Source organism: Dipodomys ordii, unplaced genomic scaffold (assembly GCF_000151885.1).
Source record: "Dipodomys ordii isolate 6190 unplaced genomic scaffold, Dord_2.0 Scaffold34, whole genome shotgun sequence".
NCBI lineage: Eukaryota > Metazoa > Chordata > Mammalia > Rodentia > Heteromyidae > Dipodomys > Dipodomys ordii.
In genome coordinates this window covers 782,464-804,590 of record NW_012267250.1, presented here as the reverse complement: position 1 = coordinate 804,590, position 22,127 = coordinate 782,464, and the positions used below count along the sequence as shown (strand labels likewise).

The 22,127-nt window shown below is 39.4% G+C and overlaps 1 protein-coding gene across 3 annotated transcripts in view; it reads right to left on the bottom strand.

Moving 5' to 3' along the window:
- Slc16a12 (solute carrier family 16, member 12) overlaps positions 1-22,127 on the bottom strand; it is a 69,821-nt gene that overhangs the window by 4,187 nt on the left and 43,507 nt on the right. For 2 of the 3 annotated variants that reach the window (XM_013017099.1, XM_013017102.1), the window contains exons 2-5: positions 13,587-13,832; positions 6,245-6,348; positions 3,671-3,814; positions 1,070-1,649 (exon numbers count right to left, since the gene is read on the bottom strand). In XM_013017099.1, the coding sequence (XP_012872553.1) occupies positions 1,070-1,649; positions 3,671-3,814; positions 6,245-6,348; positions 13,587-13,696 (938 nt within the window). In that variant the 5' untranslated portion in view covers positions 13,697-13,832. Of the gene's footprint in view, positions 1-1,069; positions 1,650-3,670; positions 3,815-6,244; positions 6,349-13,586; positions 13,833-22,127 lie in introns of those variants that run through there. The other variant, XM_013017101.1, reaches the window with a different exon arrangement.

Genomic DNA, 22,127 nt, shown 5'->3' with positions numbered 1-22,127 from the left:
TTTTCTTTTGTTTTTTTCTGTTTTTCTTAATTAACAGTATGAAGGGGTTAGAAATATAGTTTAGTTATATAGTCCTTACATAGCCTGCACAAGATCCTCAGTTCTGTCTCTAGCACCACACCAAAAACAATGTGGAATTAAACTTCAGTGTTACAATATTGGATCATGATTCATTACCAAAGACACAATTTATGAGAAGCTATATGATTGAGGCTTTCCCAGGTCATAATTCAAGAAGAGAAAGCCTTTCATTTAGGAGACGATGAGTAGCTTAGGCTCTTCATTCAAACAGATGGGCATTGGTAGATTTCCTATTATTTTGGGTTCTAAGCTTACAACCTAATAAATGTAAATACTATCTCACTATCAAAATAAACATGTGGCTACAGATAATGTGTACCTGGTTCTCCTTCCTGGACTGGATTCTTCTCCAGTTTCCATTCCTAACCAGTCTCTGTAGCAATTCACAAACAACTAAAACCACAAAACCTAGCCAGAAGCTATCTTTTATCAGGGACTGAACTGACTTGAAATGATATTAAATGTACAATCAGAACTTGTAGTTATCCTTGGCTTTGGCAGTTTAAGCAGATTTGCTATCTTAAAACATCTAGAACAAAGGTGGACAATTTATGACCAAATCTAGCCCACTATCTGCCTTTGTGACTTACCTGTCAAAAAAGAATGCGTTTGCATTTTAAAACATTCAGAGAAATTATTTTTAAATAGTATTTTGTGACATAAAAGTTTGCAGGAGAAATTCTAATTTCAACACATGTGAAGTCTCATTAGAACACAGCTACTTTCATTTGTTAGCATCTAGTTTAGGACTGACAACATAGGGTATTTATGACAAAGATTGAAGACAAAGCCAAAACACATTTTCTCTATGTCCATTGACAAAAATCATTTGCCAGACTCTAAGCAGAGAAGTTGCCTTCAGATACTGAATACTCGAGAACCTTCGAAAGATGTAGGTACTTAATACGGTAAAAGGTGAGGGATGTTCAAAGTTTAAATTCCCAGAGGTGGCCAGAGAGGTGACCAATTGGGTTTTCACAAATCTTACCTTCTGTCAGTTAGCCATCCAAATGTGATGTTGCCAACAATATCAATCACTCCAAGTATGGACATAAGAAAAGCAGCTTGCTGGTAACTTACTCCAACACTCAAAGCATAAGGCACCAAATAAACAAAAAGTGGGCTGCAGCCATAAGCCATAAACAGAACAGAGATGGCCAACACCACAAAGTCTGTCATCAGTAAAAAGCTGTATTCCTGCTGTAAAGAGCCACAAAGGCAAGTCTGCACCCATTCTTTGGTGAAAGGTGAATAGGGAGATGTCCGCTTGGAGTCTTCTTTCTCATTTAGACAGGTATGGTTCTGCTCAGGACTGGAATGGTCCTCTTTAACAGCGAGTGGCCGCATCAAGGCACCACAAACACAGAGATTCAAAACAAATCCCCCAAGAATGAGTAATGCTCCCTGCCAGGAAAACCGTTCAATGAGGAGCTGAACCACAGGAGCCAGGATGAAGGTGCCAATGCCGCTCCCCGACATGGCAAGCCCATAAGCAAGGGCTTTCCGTCTGCTGAAATACTTGCCCACCATGGCAATAGCTGGAGAGTAACAGAGTGCAAATCCAAGACCTGGGAGAGAGAAACCTCTGTGAGTACTGGTATATCATGAGCAGCAGGTGGGAAAAGCGATCTCAGACTGAGATGGTTTTGATAGAAGAGAATCTGACCTATGTGGAACTCCTTAAAGCTGTCCGTGCACAGAAAGATGGCGGGAACACCCCACTCCAGCTATCCACAATTCGAAAAACACAGAAGGTGTGTGACTTTCTTAATAGGAAGAACATACTTGAAAACATGGCTTCTTAAAATCAGAGGAAATACTTAAAAAATCATTATTCAGTGTAAGCTAAAATTTATTAGAAAATCTAGATAATATTAATCAAAGGAAACTGATCTTTCCCTTCCTTCTCATAAGTTATCTGGCGAGTCATCTCAACTCCTCACTGCCTGTGAACACACAACACTAGTAATCTGTACTCCTCTGGAATCTAGGCTGAATAGCGAGAAGGACTCCATGGAAGTATCAGAGGCAGGTGGAGCTGGTGTCTCACACCTGTAATCCTAGCTACCCAGGAAGTGGAGATCTGAGGATCATGGTTTGAAGCCAGCCCAAGTAGAAAAGTCCATGAGACTCTTATCTCCAGTTAATCATGGAAAAAGCCACAAGTGGACCTGTGGCTCAAGGGGTAGAGTGCTAGTCTTGAGCAAAAGGAGCTCAAGGACAGTTCCCAGGCCCAGAGTCAAGCCCTAAGATCAGGGAAAAAAAAAGTATCTGAATCATTTCAAATAGTTGGGAAATACCAAACAACCTGAAACTATCGCTAAGGTCCCTGGAGAACAAAATATTGATAGTGAAGAATGTTTTCTAAAAAGTTTTTAGCTTCTTTTGCCTCTAGTGTTTAGAAAAATCCCATGGGCTTTAAGCCTGAATTTCACAGCATCTAGAATATCAGAGGTGGGAAAGGAAAATCACCTTCCGTTCCTGCTTCCATCTACAGTGCAGGTGCTTAGCGATCTAGAGTTGCCAAGACTGAGGGTTTTCTGGATGCAGCACTGGAAACTATGGAAGTTCTTAGTGTACAAAATCAGAATAGTACATGGGGACTATCTGACCTTAGCAGTCAGATTTTTCAGTTACAGGGGTGGGTATGTCTTCTTAAGCTGCAAGAGCCATATTACATCTTCGCTATGAGGTTATATCCTATACTGGGCTGATTCATTCAACTTCTGTGGCCCAGTGCACAGACAGAGATGGATCTCATGTCTCTTTCTCTGAGTGGATGAGTAAACTGCTACTCCATTCTCATCAACCAACCCCAGCTTGATCTCATTAGAGCCCTGAAAGTGTGATTTATAGATGTACATATGTTGTATCTCGATGCATTAATTATGCATCTTCAATGTGATATTCTAATATTGAGAGAAAATGTGCAATATAAGAGTATTCACAAAGGCCATTCATTTTTAAAATTGAGAATTCTAACTTATTGGGTAATAATATTTATTATAAAGCAAGGATAATTCAAGTTGAAAACAGATATTTTGTGTCTTTGTAATTAGGGTATGGTAGCATATGTCTGTAACCCCAAATTCAATGTTAGCCAGGACTAAATTAGCAACACCCTATCTCAAAAATAATTTTTTTAAGAAGGGAGATGAAGATAAGGCTTAAGTGATAAAGCACTTATCTAGTAAGGACAAGACCCAGGGTTTAATACATAGACCATAAATAACAACAATAGTAATAGTCTTAGTAATGATACTTGGGGGTAATAATCACTACTGACAATTCGTACTGAGCTGACTAATGCTTTATTTCTTCAGTACAGAATCACACCCATACACTAAAGCCAAAGGGAAGAGCAGCAGTTGCTTTTTATCACATGACTAAATTAAAGTATTAATGCATTTTCATTGAGGGCATACAATCTCATTATCATCTCCATTTAACTGCTAGGTAGGCAAACATAAGCTATGTCAACTAAAGTATGCATTTAACAAAATAAATATTTTATGAATCACTGATCTGTTGACGTACTTGGCAACACCTGAAGAGAGTGGGTGAGATTGGTAGTACAAAGTGCCCTTACCTGTAAGAACTCCCAGAGTGAGGTAGAGATGCTTCAGGCTGGTGGCAAATGAGCTCAAGATGAAACCAGTAGATGCAAGCAAGCCACCCAGTATAATTCCCACTTGGCAGGATAAATGGTTACTGACCACACTCCCAAGTGGAGCTTCAAAAACAATAATAAATAAGGTCAACAAAAGCCTTTGAGAGGCCTGACAAAAGGCTACATGGGTACACTGGAAGAACAGAGAACAACTGAGCTTTAAAGCATCAAGCGCACCCCAGTAATTTTATAACCTTGGAAAATGGGGCCCAGAGAGAAGTGATTCGTCCAAACTCACACAGAATAAAGACCAGAGCTAGAATAAAACTCAAGTGGCCTGGTTTGCACTGAAATATGCTTATTCCTATCTTCATCCTATTACTCAGACTTTTGGGTGTTTTTCAAACAAGAAATCAACTCTGCTTAACTGCATGTTTGATGGGGTATTGATCAAACATCATTGGCAATCATGATAACAGATACTTGACGGAGAAAGGAAATGTGACGAGTGGAGAAAACAACATGTGCTAACACCACTCCTCCTTGGAACAAGGTCAAAAGAGCTGATTCACTGGTTTCTGCATAATATGACCATTTTTGGTCGCCTTGAAATTGTGGACTTGCTCAAATGTATGTGGCAGACTCAGTTATCAGCATTTCCTCTCAATTTTCACTGACCTCCTACCTAGGTAAAATGGTGACTGGTAAGAATGAACAAATGTCCTGGAAGTACTGAATCTTCATGGATTCACCTCATATGATCACTGGAAAGTGGCAGAATTCACATTCAAATCTGCAACAAACTCAACAAGTTTCATTTCTCTGTTTATGATAAGAAAAATTTTCTCACTGCATGTCCAATATCCAACTCTGTAGTATTTCACTCTAAATTTTATACTCTACATCCTCCTGTTTCAAATACATTACATGGGGATACTATATGTGTATGGGAAGTGGGGTAGAAGGTCTCACTGTCTTGCATAGACTTTAAATACACTGCTACTGGCATGAAATGCTCAGAGTCTACCTAATCATCCATATTAGTCATTTAAAACCATTTGCTTCTCTATAGGGATTATAAATATTCTCCAAGAGATAACAGTGAGGAAAATACTACACCCACATTCTCTGAGAAAGACAAATACTGTGATTCAAAGCATGACCCTGAAAATCCAGTCTGGTGAAGGAACAAAAAAAGGTAGGGCTACAAAAAAAATGTAGGGTCTTTCAATTCCTGGCAACGTTCATATTAGTTAAGAGTATAAGAAACCCTGCTTTCATAACACTTACTTTAATTCTAGAATTGCTCTCAAGTTCCTTGTAATCAAAAAATACATTTTAGAATAATCCAGCGATTCCTGCCTATGTTTGATTTTTTTTGCTTTTTAAAATATTTTCATTATCTCTAGTTGTGCAAAGAAGTTGCCGTTCCACAAAGCAGTTTATGATACAAAGTGTCTTGATCAATGTCACCCCTTTCAAAATTCTCACCCAACCCTCCCAACACACACACCTCCCTTCACTTTTCTTATTGGTAGGATATGCATTGAATTCATGATTTCATTGTACTCACTTCTCTTCATTTATCTACATGTATGCTTTTTTTCTTAAAAAAAATGAGTCAGTACCTAGAATGACCTCAGATAAAGAAAGTATTATGCCTGGAGACATGACCCAAAGGCACAAAAGCTTTCTAAAATACTTAAGAGTCATCTAAATAAAAGAATTAGTTGAACTGAGGCTGTAAACAAATAATCACAATTTTTAACGCAGTCTTAGAAAATCAATAATAAGCCAATTTCAGAAATCTGGCTTGAAATTTATATTAAAAAATCTTTCAACATTTGTTATCTTCTGCTAGGTAGATGCAATGTTGGGTTCCATGAACTTCTAGGACTTTCTACATGTGCTAAAGAGCCTTTAACTGTTCTTGAATGAAACTTACACATGGTAGAACTGTTTAACTCCTGATTATTCAAGCCTGTATATTCCCACTTCTGTAAGCATGAAGATTTTTGCATGAAAAGATGTTATACATGAATCCAATTTGGAAACCTCTAGGAATGGAGCAGAATACAAACCAAGACATCAGATGTGGTGCAAAATTGTTGACATGTTTTAAGGAAATGATACAGAAATGGCTCATGAGCCTATCCACTGATTGCTTATGTGCCTGAAGAATGAGAAGGACATAACATTTGAAGTAATTATTCATGCATACACTACATGAAAGCCACTGTTGAAATTAGTACAAATTCTAAAATGCTCACCCTATCTCCAAATAGAAGAACCATATAGTACAGGTAATTTTTAGCATATTACCAACCTCTTCCAGCATTAGTCAAGACCATTAATTACAAGAGCACATTCAGGTAGGTTCAGTTGATGGTAGGATTGATAAGATTTATATTTTCTTTTATACTATCTTAGTCAATTTTTAACTACTTAGAAACATTGGCAATCCAATTTAGTGTTATTGGACATGTCAAAGGTCACTGTCATGTGCAGTTCAAGGGTAGACTATGGTTATCTATGCTAGTAAGTGACACTTACCACAGAGCATTGTCATACAATCTACAATGGAATGGATCCATGCTGTTTGTGAATAATCCTGAGAAAAGTATGTCTGGAACTCCACAAAAAATATTGAGATACATCTGAAAAATACAATGCAGACATGAAAGGTAAATTAATGTGGAATTGAGCCAGAACTTAAAGGTTTCAGATCCAGTCTCCAACAGCTTCAATCACTGGACCAAAAACAAGTGGGAAATCAAAAGCTGGCCATTTGGGCCACTTCGAAGAACCAAAATCAAAGCGTTCAACCACCAGAGGAGTTGCTATAGACATGTAGCTGCAAAGACCACTGCTCCAAGGAAAATTATTTTTGGATAAGACAACAGGTCAAGAACCTGGTTTTTAGTCACCTTGATATTTTGTTAACATCTGTTAACTTCTAAACATGGCTATAGGATATAGCTTTCTCCTTTTCCATGAATGAAGTTAGAATCTCCTAAAATGTAGCCCAAGCACCTATAACCCAAGCAACTGGAGAAGCTGCAGAACCAGTGAGAGTTTAAGGAGCCATTTTGAGCAATGGAGAAGACATGTATGGTAACAAACGACCCAAACACCGAGTTCCCCAGGGCTTTGTGTTTGTCACTTGTGTCACTGTGGAGGAGACAGATGCATCCATGAATACAGAGCCCCACAGTAGGGTTGAAAGAATTGTTCAACCAAACACAGCTGTCCCAAGAGAAGATTGCGATGTCCAGGTGCCCACTTAATTGAAAAGATAGTTCTGGTGAAGCAATGCTTAGCCTAATGCTTAGTCTAGCCAAAGAGGCCCAAGTGATTCTGGAAACTTCAGTGGCAGTCTTTGGATTGGGTTTTGATGTCAACGACAATTTTGGTCTTGAAGGAAACTTCAGTGATGGCTTTGGTGGTAGCTGTGACAGTGGTACATATGGTAGTAATGGGGGTGGCAACAGACTTGGTAATGATGGAAATAGTTTTAGAGGTGGTGGGAGCTATAATGATTTGGGCAATTATAACATCCAGCCTTCAAATTTTGGACTCAGAAAGGGAAGAAAATGGGGGGCTGGGAAGGTGGCTCAGTGGTAGAGCACTTGCCTTGCATGCAGGAGGCCCTGGGTTCAATTCCTCAGCACCACATAAGCAAAAAGAAAAAAAAGCCGGAAGTGGTGCTGTGGCTCAAGTGGTAGAGCACTAGCCTTGAGCTGAAGAGCTGAGGGACAGTGCCCAGGCCCAGAGTTCAGGCCCCACGACCGGACCCCCACCCCAAAAAAAAAAGAAAAAGAAAGAAAAGAAAGGGAAGAAAATGGTTGTAAGCTCTGGCCCCTGTGGTAGTGTGGGACAATACTTTTCCACATCATCAACCAAAGTGGTGGCTAATATGGTTCCAGAAGCAGTAGGAGTTTTGGTAGTGGCAGAGGTTTGAAGTACTCCCAAAAAGCAAAGCTTAGCAGGAGAGGTGAGCCAGAGAAATGTTAGGAAAGCTATAGGTCACCTCAGATTTATGAATGCGGCCAAGTGCTACAGATGTGGCAGGGTCTAATTGCTATAGAGAAAGCATTTGAGGCAGTATTCATCTGTATGAGGAAAAAACCAAGCCCCAAAAGACTGTATTGATGACTAATTATATTCCCATTTGGAGAACTATTTATGTAGTCAAATATTATAACTTAAGTCTTTATCAATAAATAAAACAAAGTATGGTTTATTAATAAAAATTAAATGCTATATTACTAAATATTAAAATGCTGATGTTGTTCTGCATCTAAAGATTTGGAAATAAATTCATCATATGTTACAAATTGTTATGAAATACTTCCTATAAAAATGTCACATTTTTTGAGTTTAGGTAAATTGAAAAAGTCTGAAAACAAATACATTATAATCTACTAAATGAGACATGAGCGTTGAAACACAAATGATTGTTTTCATCTGATTATGCATTTTTAATTACTTGAGAATCGAGATTGTTTCTTTACATAGTCAGAGGTAGGTGTGTGTGTGTGTCTAGATCTGTACATGCATGTGTATGTACTCACAGGCAGAAATGTTTGCATCAAAAAATGTTAATTGCCTAGTGAAGGAAAGACACAAATAAGGCAGAAGAAACAGTGTGCATGACCACACCCATTATGAGGAGCCTCCTCTGGTGTCCTGATTCAGGGCCAGATGCTTTCAGATGTGGGTGATAACAGGAAGAACTGAGGCCTTGCAGCCTTGGGCTAGGTCTGAATTCCAGCTCATGGTGCTTCAGTAACCCACAGTCACTACTTGTTTGCGCTCTCTTTCTCCCTTCCTGTTGCTGTGAAGATGGGGGCATTGAGTTTGGAGGTGGCATCAGGACAGCTGCATTAGGTAGGGCCAGCCTCAGGGCAGAACATTCTACATAGTCCAACCAAGTCTGGCACTCAAGAGCATGACACTTGAGTCTGTTAAAATAGCTAAAAATGAGCAATTTTATCGTTGAATGTGGGTTTTCTAAAAGAAGTCCAATGGGACTTCAGCGGCTGCATGAGAGTGGAGGAGATGTTTGCATGTGTCGGCTCTTCTTCGCTTCCACAATTGCATGTAGTTTTGGAAATGTCCTATGAGTTGCTGAGTGCCAGCGGCTCATGCCTGTAATCCCATCTACTCAAGAGGCTGAGATCTGAGTATCCCAGGTCAAAGCCAGCCTGGGCAAAAATGTTAAGTGAGACTCTTACCTCTACCAGCAAAAAGCTGGGAATGGAGGCGAGGCTCAAGTGGTAAATTGCCAGCCTTAAGTAAAAAAGCTGAGAGAGAACAAGGCCCCAAGTTCAAGCCTCAGTCTCAACCATACACACACACACACAAACACACACACACACACACTCACAGAGTCCTATGAGTACAGAATTCCAGTACACCCACAATTCAAGGAACTTCATTCAAATGCAAAGACAGACTGGATTATAAATCACAAAAGACCAAGAATTCCTGTTACTACCTGTACTACAGGTAACCACTTAGATTGAGTGTGGTGACTGGGAAGAAAGAAGGTAGATGCAGGTGTCAGAAAAGCAAATGAAAAACCGATGAAGTTGCTTTATGCAGGATTTCCACTGTCCTGAAAAAAATGAAATACAAACACATGTACAAAATGTGAGCTGTATTTTTTTTTATTGTGAAAATACCATACAGAGGGGTTACAATTACATGGGCAAGACAGTGAGTATATTTCTTATCAAGCATTGTTGCCTCCTCTTTTGTTTCCCCTTCCCATCCCTTCCCAGCTCCACTCCCACCCTCACACACCCCCTAGTGAGTTGTATTCTTTCAGTTATTCAACATACATGTTCTATACTCATGTTTGCAGTTAAAATTGCCATTATGATTGGGCATGGTTGCTCCCATCTACTTGGGAGTCAGAGAAAACCACACAGCCCAGGTAAAATGTTAGTAAGATCTTATCTTAACAAAACAAGCAGGTCGGGCTGTTGCTTGCCTATAATCCCAGCTACACAGGAGACAGAAGGAAGAGGATTTCAGTTTGAGATCAGCTTTAGATAAAGAAAGAAGACTCCACCTGAAAAATAACCTACTGTTAAAGTTTCTGACAGAGTGGTAGAGTGCCTGCCTAGCAATCAAGAGATCCCGAGTTCCAACCTCAGTAAAACAAAAAAAGTAAAAAATAAAGCTGGGTTGTATAACATAAAGATAAATAGCAAATCTGTGCGTGCATAGTTTAAGAAACTCACTATTCTTGGCTTACAACATTAAACATCAAGTAAAAAAAAACAACAGGAGAAGTTGAGAAAGCAGAACAAGAAAATGTTCTGGAAGCATAGTTTGGAAGGATCACAGTTCAAGGACAGACCACAAAAAGTAAGCAAGATCCCATCTCAACAATCAACCAGAGAATAGTGAGAGCATCCACAAGCTCAATAACATGAGAGACACAAGTAGGAGGATCATGGTCCAAGGCTGGCTCTGAACAAAGCCATGAGAGCATGTAAAATAGTAACAACTAGAACAATAAGGGCTGGAGCCATGGTTCAAGGTCCTGAGTTCAACCCCCAGTATGATATAAGTATACTTGTAGAGAGAGGAAGGAAGGAAGGAAGGAAGGAGAAGGAAGGGAGAGAGGGAGGGAGGAAAGAAGGAACGAACGAAGGAAGGAAGAGAGGGAGGGAGGAAGGGAGGAAGGAAGGAACGAAGAAAGGATCGAAGGAAGGAAGGAAGGAAGGAAAGGGGGAGGGAGTGAGTCTTGGTATTAGTTAAGAGAAAGGAGATTTGTATGGAAAGTTAATTTCTAAATCTCAGCACGCACTGGCATAGAATCCAGTCTGGAGGTTATAGACTGTAGATTTCTTCCTGATAGAAGGAATAAGAAAAAGGCAGGATTAGGCAGAGAGAAAGGTAAACGTGTGAGATAGGTCTGATAAACCTTCAGATGGGCTCCAAGCAAGTAGTGCAGCCTGTTAGACGTGGTGCCCCCTGCAGGACCCATGAGGAGAGGCAGCTTCCTGCCTCTGAGGAGCTACTGAGAACTGGCAGCTACAAGGCCAGGTGCCAGGCATGTGCTGCAGCTGAGGCCATCTGTGGGGAACATCTCAGATCCACTGAAGTCCCTCTTCACTGTCTCCACACCGAACGTTCACACAAATCCCATTGTCAAAGAATACAAAAGAAGCCGTCTTCCACCAAGTGATTGGGCAGACCAGTAGGTCTGAGGCCAGCTTAGCAATTACGTCAGAGCCTGGAGTATGGACTGCATCCCAAGGGCTTCTCACTGATCTTTCCAGTGCCACACATGGCTGCCTTCAGTACATTCTACACACAACGGTCACAGTGACCTTTCTAGAATACGCATCGGGTCCACATGCTTCAAGCCTTCTCCCCTTTTTTTATGAGATGGCATGAGTTAGCCCTGTTTTTGTCTCTCCTTTCAGCACACCTGTTGGGCTCTTCACTGCAGTAAGGCTCAACTCCTCCCTGCTTCTTACCACACATGGCCAAGGTTTTGCACACTTCTAAAGCTTCATGTCTTTTTTTTCTTTGCTAGGATGTTCTCCTTGCCTCTCTCATTGTATTAGATGCAGAGTAACCATACACTCCTCCAAGAAGTCTTCCCTGTCTACACCCTTAATGCCTAAGACTTGGATCACTGCCTCTCGTGAAATTCTGCCACAGGACAGACAATTTCCTTTGCATCTGTTTGTATTCTCTATTCAACTGTGCTCCTTGACAGCAAAAGCACGTCTGTCATATCCCACACTGAGTCCCTAACATCTAGTTTACTACCTGTTATGGACTGGGTTCTCATCAATGTTTTCCAAGGGAAGAAAAGAAAGAAGAAGGGAACAAACAAATGAATGAAGACACATTCAGGAAGAAAGGAAGAAGGAAAGAAGAAAGGATTCCACTTGGTAGAGGAAGTGACTATAATATAAGAAAATGAAAATCAACAACAACTTCAAGAATTATGAGTGAAAAGGGGAAGAGAAAACTGGCTGACGTCTAGGGTATAGGAACCCAAAGCTAGGAGAAGGAGAGGAGGAGTGTGAGAAATCTGAGTGTGACAGAGGTTGAAACAATCAGCCAACTCCTTCCTCCCCTTGGCTAAGTCTCTGAGAGTCTACCGCGCCTTCCCAGGGTGGACCTTTCAGAACCTTGCTTTATTTTCTTGTCTGCTTGTCAGTTTTCTTCAGTAACCTATCCAGTCATAGGAGGGAAGCTAGATATGTAAGAAAGGAAGGTGTATTAGATGCTTGTTTAACCTTTTCAGACCTTTAGCTAGAGGTAAAATTTAAGAAGGCACAAACATGCTTTTGAATAGCATATGATTTGTTATGAAAGACTATTACATCACTTCCTATCTGTTCTCAAATGAAATGCTATAACATCTCACTGCTTTGAAGTCATTTACTAAGTCAGCTCAGGAGTTGATTAACTGTGCAGCTTAACTTTCATTTCATATCCATGGGGCCTTGGCTCTTCAGGAGTGGAGACTGCTAATTGTGACCACCCAGAGAGACAGATTCAGCTCATGGCATGAACTCGGCTACAGGCATATTTCTCTTTCATTTCTCCCAGGACAAATACTTTCCATTCCTTAAGATCTCACTCCAGGTAGTAGTCTAGAAAGGCTGCCATGACTTTTCAGGACACAGTTTGTCTCTTTCTCAGTCTATATTTATCAATTATGTTTAGCACACTTTGATTTTCAGTAATTTATGCTTGCGCAAAACTAATTTGAATTCTAGGTTCCAAGCTTCCAATGGCTTAGCACCTGGTGAACTAAGAGATTTTCAAGGATTATTTTAAAAATCATATTTTCTTCTTCTAAGATAAATATAGCACATACGTCCGTAAAAATGAATTTCATGTGATATGTTCACAAATCTCTAAATTTATAATCATACTTTTGTTACTTAACGTAATTTTCTTCATCTTTAGGCTTAAAAACATATGTTACAAATTATGATCTATTATCTCAGTTTTTTTAATTTGTGAGTTTTGAATCATATAGTCCATTAGCTCTGTTTCCACTGTAAAATCTTTTTATTTTGTCCGTCATGGGGCTTGAACTCTGGGCTTGAGCGCTGTCCCTGCACTCTTCAGCTCAAGGCTAGCGCTCTACCACTTGAGCTACAACACCACTTCTGGTTTTTTTGTGGTTTATTGGAAATAAGAGTTTCATGGACTTTCCTGCCCAGGCTGGCTTTGATCCTCAGATCTCAGCCTCCTGAGTAGCTAGGATTAGAAGCGTGAGCCACCAGCACCCAGCTCTTCCACTGTAAAATCTTAATGGTTAAGATTTACCCTAATTAATAATTATCATCTGGAAAATGAATTTGCAGAAATTAACATCCCTGGAGTCACATCAACTTATGCCAACTTACTGTCATTTAGTAAATCTTTAAAACCTTGATAATGGATTAATTATGAAAATATGGTGTAACAAACTCTTCTTCTAATGAGCAAATCAGGACAACTGCTATATTGTTTATATTCTTTCATATTTAAAATTAATAATAATAAGTGAAAGATGATTAAAAAAGGTATATTTATCATACATTTTCACATCTTCTAGAGCTATTCATGGGGGGAAATTACTGGAATAGCCATTAGATTTGGTCCAAAAATACCTAACACTCCCCAAAAAAGTACTATCACACACCAGATTCTATAGAAGAGACACTATCTAGGACTCCTGAGAATCAGCACTTCCAGAAAAAAAGATACCTGAGCAGTCGATGGGAACACACACACACAGAGACACAGACACAGACACACACACACAGATTTTCATAGCAATGACTTCAGATAGAGAATAAAGGATATTTAGAAGGAAAGGCAATCCAGGTCATTGTAAAATATTAACAAGAAAATCACCTACCGGGTGACTGCCCTGGTACAGATGGTAACTAGGAAACAGCCAGCCACAATCATCCAGCCCCAGCCTCCATCGGGAGGGGTGGCAGACCCAGATCGATTCATCTTTGCCATAGTGCTCTTTTCTTCTTCTTTTTTGACTTATTCCAACAGCAAGATATGATCTTAGAAAAAATGTTCTGTCCAGTGACTTCCTGTTGGTATTTAAGGTTGGCATAAAATGCTAGCTGGCATGAAGGTTGCTGGCCATCTAAAACCAAAAACAGGAACATATTTTTATTTTATTGCATGTCCAAAGGTACATTTTTTTCAACTGGAAAAATGATTATATTTTCCTATTGATATAACTATTTATAACTATGAACACTGTATTGGAACAAAGACTATTTGTTATTTTTTGCCACCTACATTCCTTATTTATTTTTTAATTTCCCAATTATAAAGCCTCTCAAATTTTAGCCAAGCTCTATTCATGGTATCCAAATTTGATACCATTTTTCTTAGCTTTTCTTGAGGGTAGGGATAGCAACCACTTAAGTGGTAGTAGTATGTGCCATTTTATAGGCAAAAGTACTTTTTCCCAGGTCTTCTGGAACCTTCTTTGCAACAGACTGAAACATATACATAGAGATGAGACAGCTCCAAGTATGTGATCCCAGACATCACTTGGGGATGACAGAACTATAAAACAGAAGAATCTAGGGTTCTCAATAACTCTTAAGAGTTGCCCTTCTTGCACTGGACATCCACAGGTCTACCCTGACACACAAGATATAAAGATGTTTTGGTTATATTTGAGCCCCTGTCTTTTAGAGTCTCTGTCCCAATACCTTTGATTATACCTAAAATACCACTACAGCTTCAGAGTAGCTTAGGGTGAATCTGTTAAGCATTTTTAAGTAACCTTAAGTAAACCAAAGAACTAAGAAAGAATTTAACCATAATATTGTGAGTTTAGCCACTTAACTCACTCGTTACCATTTATATAAGGTAATTTCCTTGTACAGAAGGGACTGACAAATTTACAGCTCTTAAGTAGAATGTTGTCTGTCTCTTTGGGTAAAAAACAATTTACTAGAACATGACCAGGCCTATTATTTCTATTTGTCTTTGGTGATTTGAACAGTTAGAATAGAAACGCTGTGTCTTACAAAGTCTAACATATTTACTATCCGACACTTCATAGAGAAAGGCTGTGTAGACTTCTGTCCTAAGGTGTTAACTTGTTTTGAAATGATTCAGAGGTTTGAAATGATTGCATAGTTTGTTCTGTGACACTTTTGCTTGGGAGTTTACATCTTTATTTTTGATGTTTTATCTCTGAGTACCACATTCTTTCAGATCCCATGTGTGATAGATAACACACAGTATATTCTCCCTCCCCCTGGGGATGTTACAGAAACCTTATCAGACCCCAGTATATGAGTCACTGAGCTGTATTAGCCATTATTCCAGATACTTGAGACAGTCAGCTTATAAACAGAAAAGGCTTATTTTTGGCTCAGAGATTTGAGAGTTTGGGTCCATGGAAGGTGAATATTCTGCTTCTTAGGCCTCTGTTTGTTGAGGAGCAACCCATCATGGCAGGAGTGCCTGGAAAAGCAAAACTGTTCTGTGAAAGAAAGAGACCAGAGTTTCATTGTCCTGCTCAAGGACATGCCTCCAATCACGTGACGATCTCCTACTAGGCCCTGTCTCCTAAGAGGGCGGCTGGCTAGGGATAAAGCATTTAGCACATAGAACTTGTTGGGGAGGCACTCAATATCTAAACCACATATAAACGCAAGGATTCAAGACCAGGCTGTTGGCTGATTCTCCAAAGTCTATGAGCTCAGGATGTGACAGGGTGGCCTTGGAACTTTGAAGACTTGCCTCCACTACCAGCACTGTTCTCCATGTGCCATTGCAGATCTGTGCTGCAGCAGTCAAGCCAGCTTCTCTAAAGAAACCCATGTGTAAAGGTGTATTTCAGACTTCAATTACATGTAACTTTCCACAAAGGTTTGTTTTCATCCTGGGTAAGTGGACTTGTATAATTTTGAATGTAACTCACTTGCTTTGTCGTTAGGATATGCCACCTCTCAGGTGTACTCCCTGTGAAGTTTAGTCCTATTATCTCCCTCCTTAAACACTGTGAACCTAAGCAAAGTTTCTTTCCTATGACACCAAGTCATGTGACTCATAAAAATCATACTTTGATCACTTGTGTGCAACCTAGGAAGCAGTGCTACTTAAAGTACTATAGATATTATATTTTAGTTAAGTTATAAGCAGGGAAGAAAATGAACAATGGCTCTGTATTCATTAGGACAGGCTGCCAAATTATTGAACAATGATTTCTGAGCCTCAATGTCCTTGTTTATACAAAAAAAAATTGTTCTCACTGCCTAACTCACAGGGTTGTAAGTACAGTCAAGTGGAAGTAGTCACAAACTGACAGCAGAGAGAAAATCAAGCTTTGGGACATTTCATTCTGACTGCAACAGTATTTACTAATTAGTAAATAAGTTTATATTAATAACTGCCACATTTATCCAGATTATCTATATCACATTTAGATTTAATTAAATCATAAAAATCCAAATTTCCAAATTCTTTTACACAATAGAGAGTTCAAAGGATTCTGGGATATGTTCCCAGCGACAACCATCAGCCAAGGCCTAGAATCCACACTTAGGTAACACCTGTACTTCCACTTCACCCTGTCCCTGACGGCCTGGACATTTACAACTTCTGCCTCCATCATGTTGTCAGAAAACTAAGCTTTGTGAACATCTATATGTAAGTCACATTTGTATTGTGCTTTATATCTACAATGCTCTCTTTCTCACTTCCGATAGACCTAACATTCAAAATTCTACCTAGCCCCAATAGAAACACACACAAAACAATAGCTCATCAGCTGAACATAATGAGCTATCTAATGTCATGAAATAAGAGAATTGACTGTTCAAGTGAAAAATGTCAAGGTCTGGAAACCTCGGCTATGGCATAGCCCTAGTCTCTTTTAAAAAAATATTTTCATTGTAAAGATACTGTACAGAAGGGTTACAGTTACACGAGCAAGGTAATGAATCCATTTGCTATCGATCATTGTTAGCCTCTCCTTTGTTTTTCCCCTACCACCCCTTTTCCTCCCTGCCTCCCCATCTCTCCCCCTCCCCCAGCAAAGTTGTAAAGTTCATTTTCAACATAATGTCTTGTACATCTCATTGTTACAATGGGTCATCCTGTACCCTCATTTCAGCATTTTGTTATTTCCTTTCCCCTCCCCAAATCAGGAAAATGTATATACATGATGCAGGATACTGGAAAAAAATTAAAAATCAAAAAATCTTTCTCTTTGTTCTTTTTAATGTACTTATAATGTACTGTGTGGGTTTTTTTTTGTTTCTTTGTATGTTCTTCCCCCATGGTACAACCCTTGCTGTATTTGATAGCCCTAGTCTTTTATTTTTTCCATTTAACAACCCTCAAACATAAGCTCTTTTCCAAGTGTGAGACTATGAATCAACCTACCCACACACGCCCAATACAAGGACCATCCTCAGGTAGTGCTAGTGGTGGTTGTGAAAGAACACTGAAACAGGAAGTGCTGTATAACAGTCCTTTTAGAAAGCAATATAATATAATGGATCAAGATTGAGGAAGTTATGCACACTTGTTGAGTAGCAAGCCCATATCTGGAAAATCAAGAAAACAATTCGAGAAGCCCAACATGAGGAGCAAAATGAAATAGCTGCATTACAAGCAATATATAATGCAGAAACAATTTAAAGGATCAAAAATGGGAAGTTTGGGTCCTGAAGGTCCCACAAAGGCCCATGTGATGAAATCTTGGTCCTCGTCTCAGTACTAGAAGAAAGTGGTGGAGAAGGGGCCTGAAAGAAGGAAGTTAGATCTTTGATCACATGTCCTCAAAGGACATTTCTGGCCTCTAGCCCTTTTTTTTTTGTCTCCTCGTGCGTCTCACTTGCCCAGAGGTAAACCAGTTTCTTCCAGTACAACTCCTGTCATGATATATTGTACCACCACATGCCCAAACAACAGAGCCAAGCGGCTATGGGCTGGAACCTCTGAAACTATGAACCAAAATAAACCTATCTTCCTTAGAAGCCGTCTTCTTCTGGTATTTTGTTACAGTGACAGAAATATAACACAGACATGTTTTGGAAATTATGATGCATGTAATTGGACAGTATATACATCTTTATAACTATGCCAGGCATTGATGGCTCATGCCTATGATCTTAGCTACTTAGGAAGCTGAGATCTGAGGATCTAGGTTGGAAGCTAGCTCAGGCTGGCTAAAAGACTCTTTTTTCCCCCAGGAAAAAGCCAGAAATGGAAGCATGTGTGAAATTGTAGAACACTACCCTTGAGCAAAAAAGTTAAATCAGAGAGCAAGACCCTGAGTTCAAGCCCCAATACTGGGACACACACACACACACACACACACACACACACACACACACAATTATAAATAGAAAGGTAACATTAAGTATGGAAACATTTATGGTAATTTATGGTACAATGTTAAAATAAGAAGATTTTTATGCATCTTAAGAGGGAAGCTAAAGAAACCCAATGTAAAAGTTGTATGCTTGTAATTACCACAAAGAATATGGAGAGTACGCAAAAAGCAATACAGTTGGACTGGTGTGATTGCTATTACTCACCTCCCAAATTGTATTAAATAGATATAATTTTCCTGAGTAGGTATTTTAGTTCTACCCCTGTAGGAAAAATGTAAATGCAAAAATAAACCTCTTTTATATTGTTTCTCAGGACTAAAAATAGTCCTATCATTTATTGATACTGCATATTAAAAATGAAGTGATTATCCAGGACAGGGCACACTGTAAGCAACAAATCCCTGGCAAAATAAAATGCTCCATTGTTGTACAAAAATATTGAACATTGCTCATTTTTATTTTGCCTCTGCTAAAACCAGGTAATTACCTTTTAAATTGTGTTAGTTGAGTATGCACTCTCCAACATTTCCACATTTTATAAATAAAAACCAATTTGTGAGGAAATATTAAAAAATTCAGTTGAATAAATCCAAATAAAAAAATTAAGTAATAGTCTTGGTATTGTTGTAGTGACAGCATGATGGGCAGAGGTCTGTTGTAAGTCAGAAACATGCTGGGTAACATCACAGAACAAGGACTATCCTCAGGGTAGGAAAAGTGACTGATCCGAAAGCATTTGTATGCAATGCTATTATTCACAATTCCTCATGACTTGCCTTGACCCTCAGAGATAAACATTATTTCCAAACTGACAGAGCATGAAGGGAAGGAGAGAGGGAAAGAGGGAAGGAGGGAGAGAGGGAGAGCAGAGTTGGGTTTGGTGAGATGTGACTGTAGTTCCAATAGACGGTGAAGCCTGGAGCAGGGAGGAGTTTGAGGAGAGCCTATCCTACATAGCTAGACCATGTCTCAAAAAAAATAAACAAACAACACACAAAATAAATACCATTTTCTTTACCTTTTATCGCAGCGGTGAAGTCAAAGGTTAGAGAAGCGAAGACTCTGGTGGCAAAGCTGTCATTATGCAAATAGTGACACCACTTTAGCTGACATGGGGCAGTCTCAATGTTCATCTGCCCTGGAGATTTCAAGTTTGCGATTGGCATTCTTGGCAGCATTGTGCCCATGCAATACTAATGCTTAAGTGAATACAACAAATGGCAGGGGAGGGAAGTTGCAATGTGAATGTAAGCATACAGTGCTGCTCACTACATGAGCAAAAACAATGCATGTAAGTTTATATCATTTAATAGATGATTCATATGTATGCAGAAAAAAAATGCACAACTAATATAAGGTGAATCTACTTTCCTAGAGACTTTAAAATAGCCAGTAGTTCTCCTACAACATTAACTTGAGCCTTCTTGTCAATTATTAACTCACCTGATATTAAACAAATATATGGAAAAATCTTTCATTGAGTCAGTGGTATACCTAAAATTATAAACAATAGAAGTGCCAACATCAAGCAATTCTTCACTTCAGTAATGAGATTCTTATTCACTGTACTTTGTGATCAACTGCTAAAATGCCATTCTGAATCTTATTTTGGCTACAGAAAGAGTTTTATGGAACAAAAGAACCTATAATAAGGAGTTATTTTAATATTATTCTTTACAACACAAATTGAGATATAGTCTCAATTCACTTTAGTGTCCTAGTTTAAAAAAAAAAAAGCTAATCATGAAAGGCACTGGTGGTTCACGTCTCAAATTCGAGCTACTCAGGAGGATGAGATCTGAGAATCACAACTGAAAGCCAGACAAGGCAGGAAAGTCCATGGAACTCTTATCTCTAATTAACCAGAAAAAAAGTTGGAAGTGGAGATGTGGCTCAAATGACAGAACACCAGTCTTGAGTGGGAAAAAGGTAAGGGACCATGTTTAGTCCCTGAATTCAAGTCTAGTACTGATACAAAAAAGTGCTCAACATTTGCAAACAATTCCTTCTAACACTTAATAACCTTCTTATAAAGTATTCTAGGGCTGGGAAGATGGCTCAGTGGTAGAGCGCTTGCCTTGCATGCCTGAGGCCCTGGGTTTGATTCCCCAGCAACACATAAGCAAAAAGAAAAAAAGCCGGAAGTGGCGCTGTGGCTCAAATGGTAGAGCACTAGCCTTGAGCTGAAGAGCTGAGGGACAGCGCCCCGGCCCAGAGTTCAGGCCCCACGACCGGACCCCCCCCCAAAAAAAAAGAACAAGAACAACAATAAAGTATTCTATTAGTGGAACAACTCTTTCTGTTGCCTTTAGCGATGTTTTCTGGAGTGAATTCTTTCATCAGTAGAATACTTGCCAATTTCTTATATGAGAAAGTATTTAGCTAGCTAACAGGAAACAGGAGTTCAGTAACCACTTGCTTTGGAAGGTTCCCAACTTTGGCTTTCCATGGTTATTTCCTTCCTCAATCCCTTCTTCCTCTTTCCAGGGCCTTAACCTGTAGCAGTACTCTGACTTTATAAATTGGCTCATAGCTGCAGAAGAGGTAAACAGATGCCATAGAAAGTAACTCAGAGTGAACTGAATGACAATGTCCAAGTTTACTACTTAATGTCATGAGCCTGTGTGAATCACTTCCTCTCTGTGGTGCTTCCTCCTCAACAAAGCCAGAGTGCTGAAGTACTGTTGCTTATTCTCCAAATGAAGTAACTTATTGTGTTGTTGACTTTTGACAGCTGAGAAAAACAACTTACTATCAGCCCCAATATTATCTATCCATCATGAACAATCCCATCTACCTCTGATCTTATACATTTTTGTAAGTCACTAGTAAGTCAGGCTTTATATCTTTTTCATGATACTGTTTTTCTTTTCAAATTCCAGCTGGGTGCCAGTGGCTCATGCCTGTAATCCTAACTACTCAGGAAGCTGAAATCTAGAAGATCACAATTTGAAGCTGTGTCATGTAAAGAAGTACTTGAGATTCCATCTCCAAAATAAGTAGAAACAAACAAACAAAACAACAAAACAAACAAACAAAATAACAGTGCTGGAGTTATGACTCAAGTGGTAGAGCAAAAGCTGGGCATCAGAAAACTGTGCAAGTCCAAGACCCTGAGTTCAGGCTCCTATATGGAAAAAATAAAGCTTATTTTTCTACTTTTTCATATGACTTATCTATTACTTCTGCTTTAACTGACTCCAAGTGGGCATTCTTCTCAAGAGCTTTTTCTAATACTTTCTGTGTACATCTCTCCTGATATTTACCAGGTACATGGTTGTTATCTACTTGCCAGTTTCTCTCTGCTACCAAGCTGTTAATTCCAAAAAACAGAAACTATCTGTGGACATTATTTCCCTGAGTTATCCTCAGTATTCCCAAATTACAACACACACACCGCCTGGTGAAAAGTAAAAGTCTAATCAATGCCTAATAAATGAATGAAGTAAGTTCTGCTTTCTCCAAGGAGAACTTTCTCAAGTTATAAGAAATATGATACACTCTACAGGATTCTAGATACCCACACTCAGTGAGACCAAAAGAGGATACTCTTAGGAGAGAAACATAAAGGCACAATGCCGACATGCCTCTTTATATTTATATAAAATTATATACACACACACACATATTAAAACAAACTCCAAGTGCTGGGAAGGTGGCTCAGTGGTAGAGCACTTGCCTTGCATGCATGAGGCCCTAGGCTGGATTCCTCAGCACCACATAAGCAAAAAAAGAAAAAAGCCGGAAGTGGCACTGTGGCTCAAGTGGTAGAGCACTAGCCTTGAGCTGAAGAGCTGAGGGACAGCGCCCAGGCCGAGTTCAAGCCCCACGACCGGACCCAAAACAAAACAACAACAACAACAAAAGTTCAAGGTACACAAGTAGCTCATGCCTATAATCCTAGCTACTTAGGAGACTGAAATCTGAGGATCATGGGTTAAAGCCAGCCTGGGGAGCAAAATCCATGAGAGACTCTTATCTCTAATAAACCTCCACAAAACCAGAAGTGGCACTGTGGCTCAAGTGGTAGAGTGCTAGCCTTGAGCTGAAGAGCTGAGGGACAGCACCCA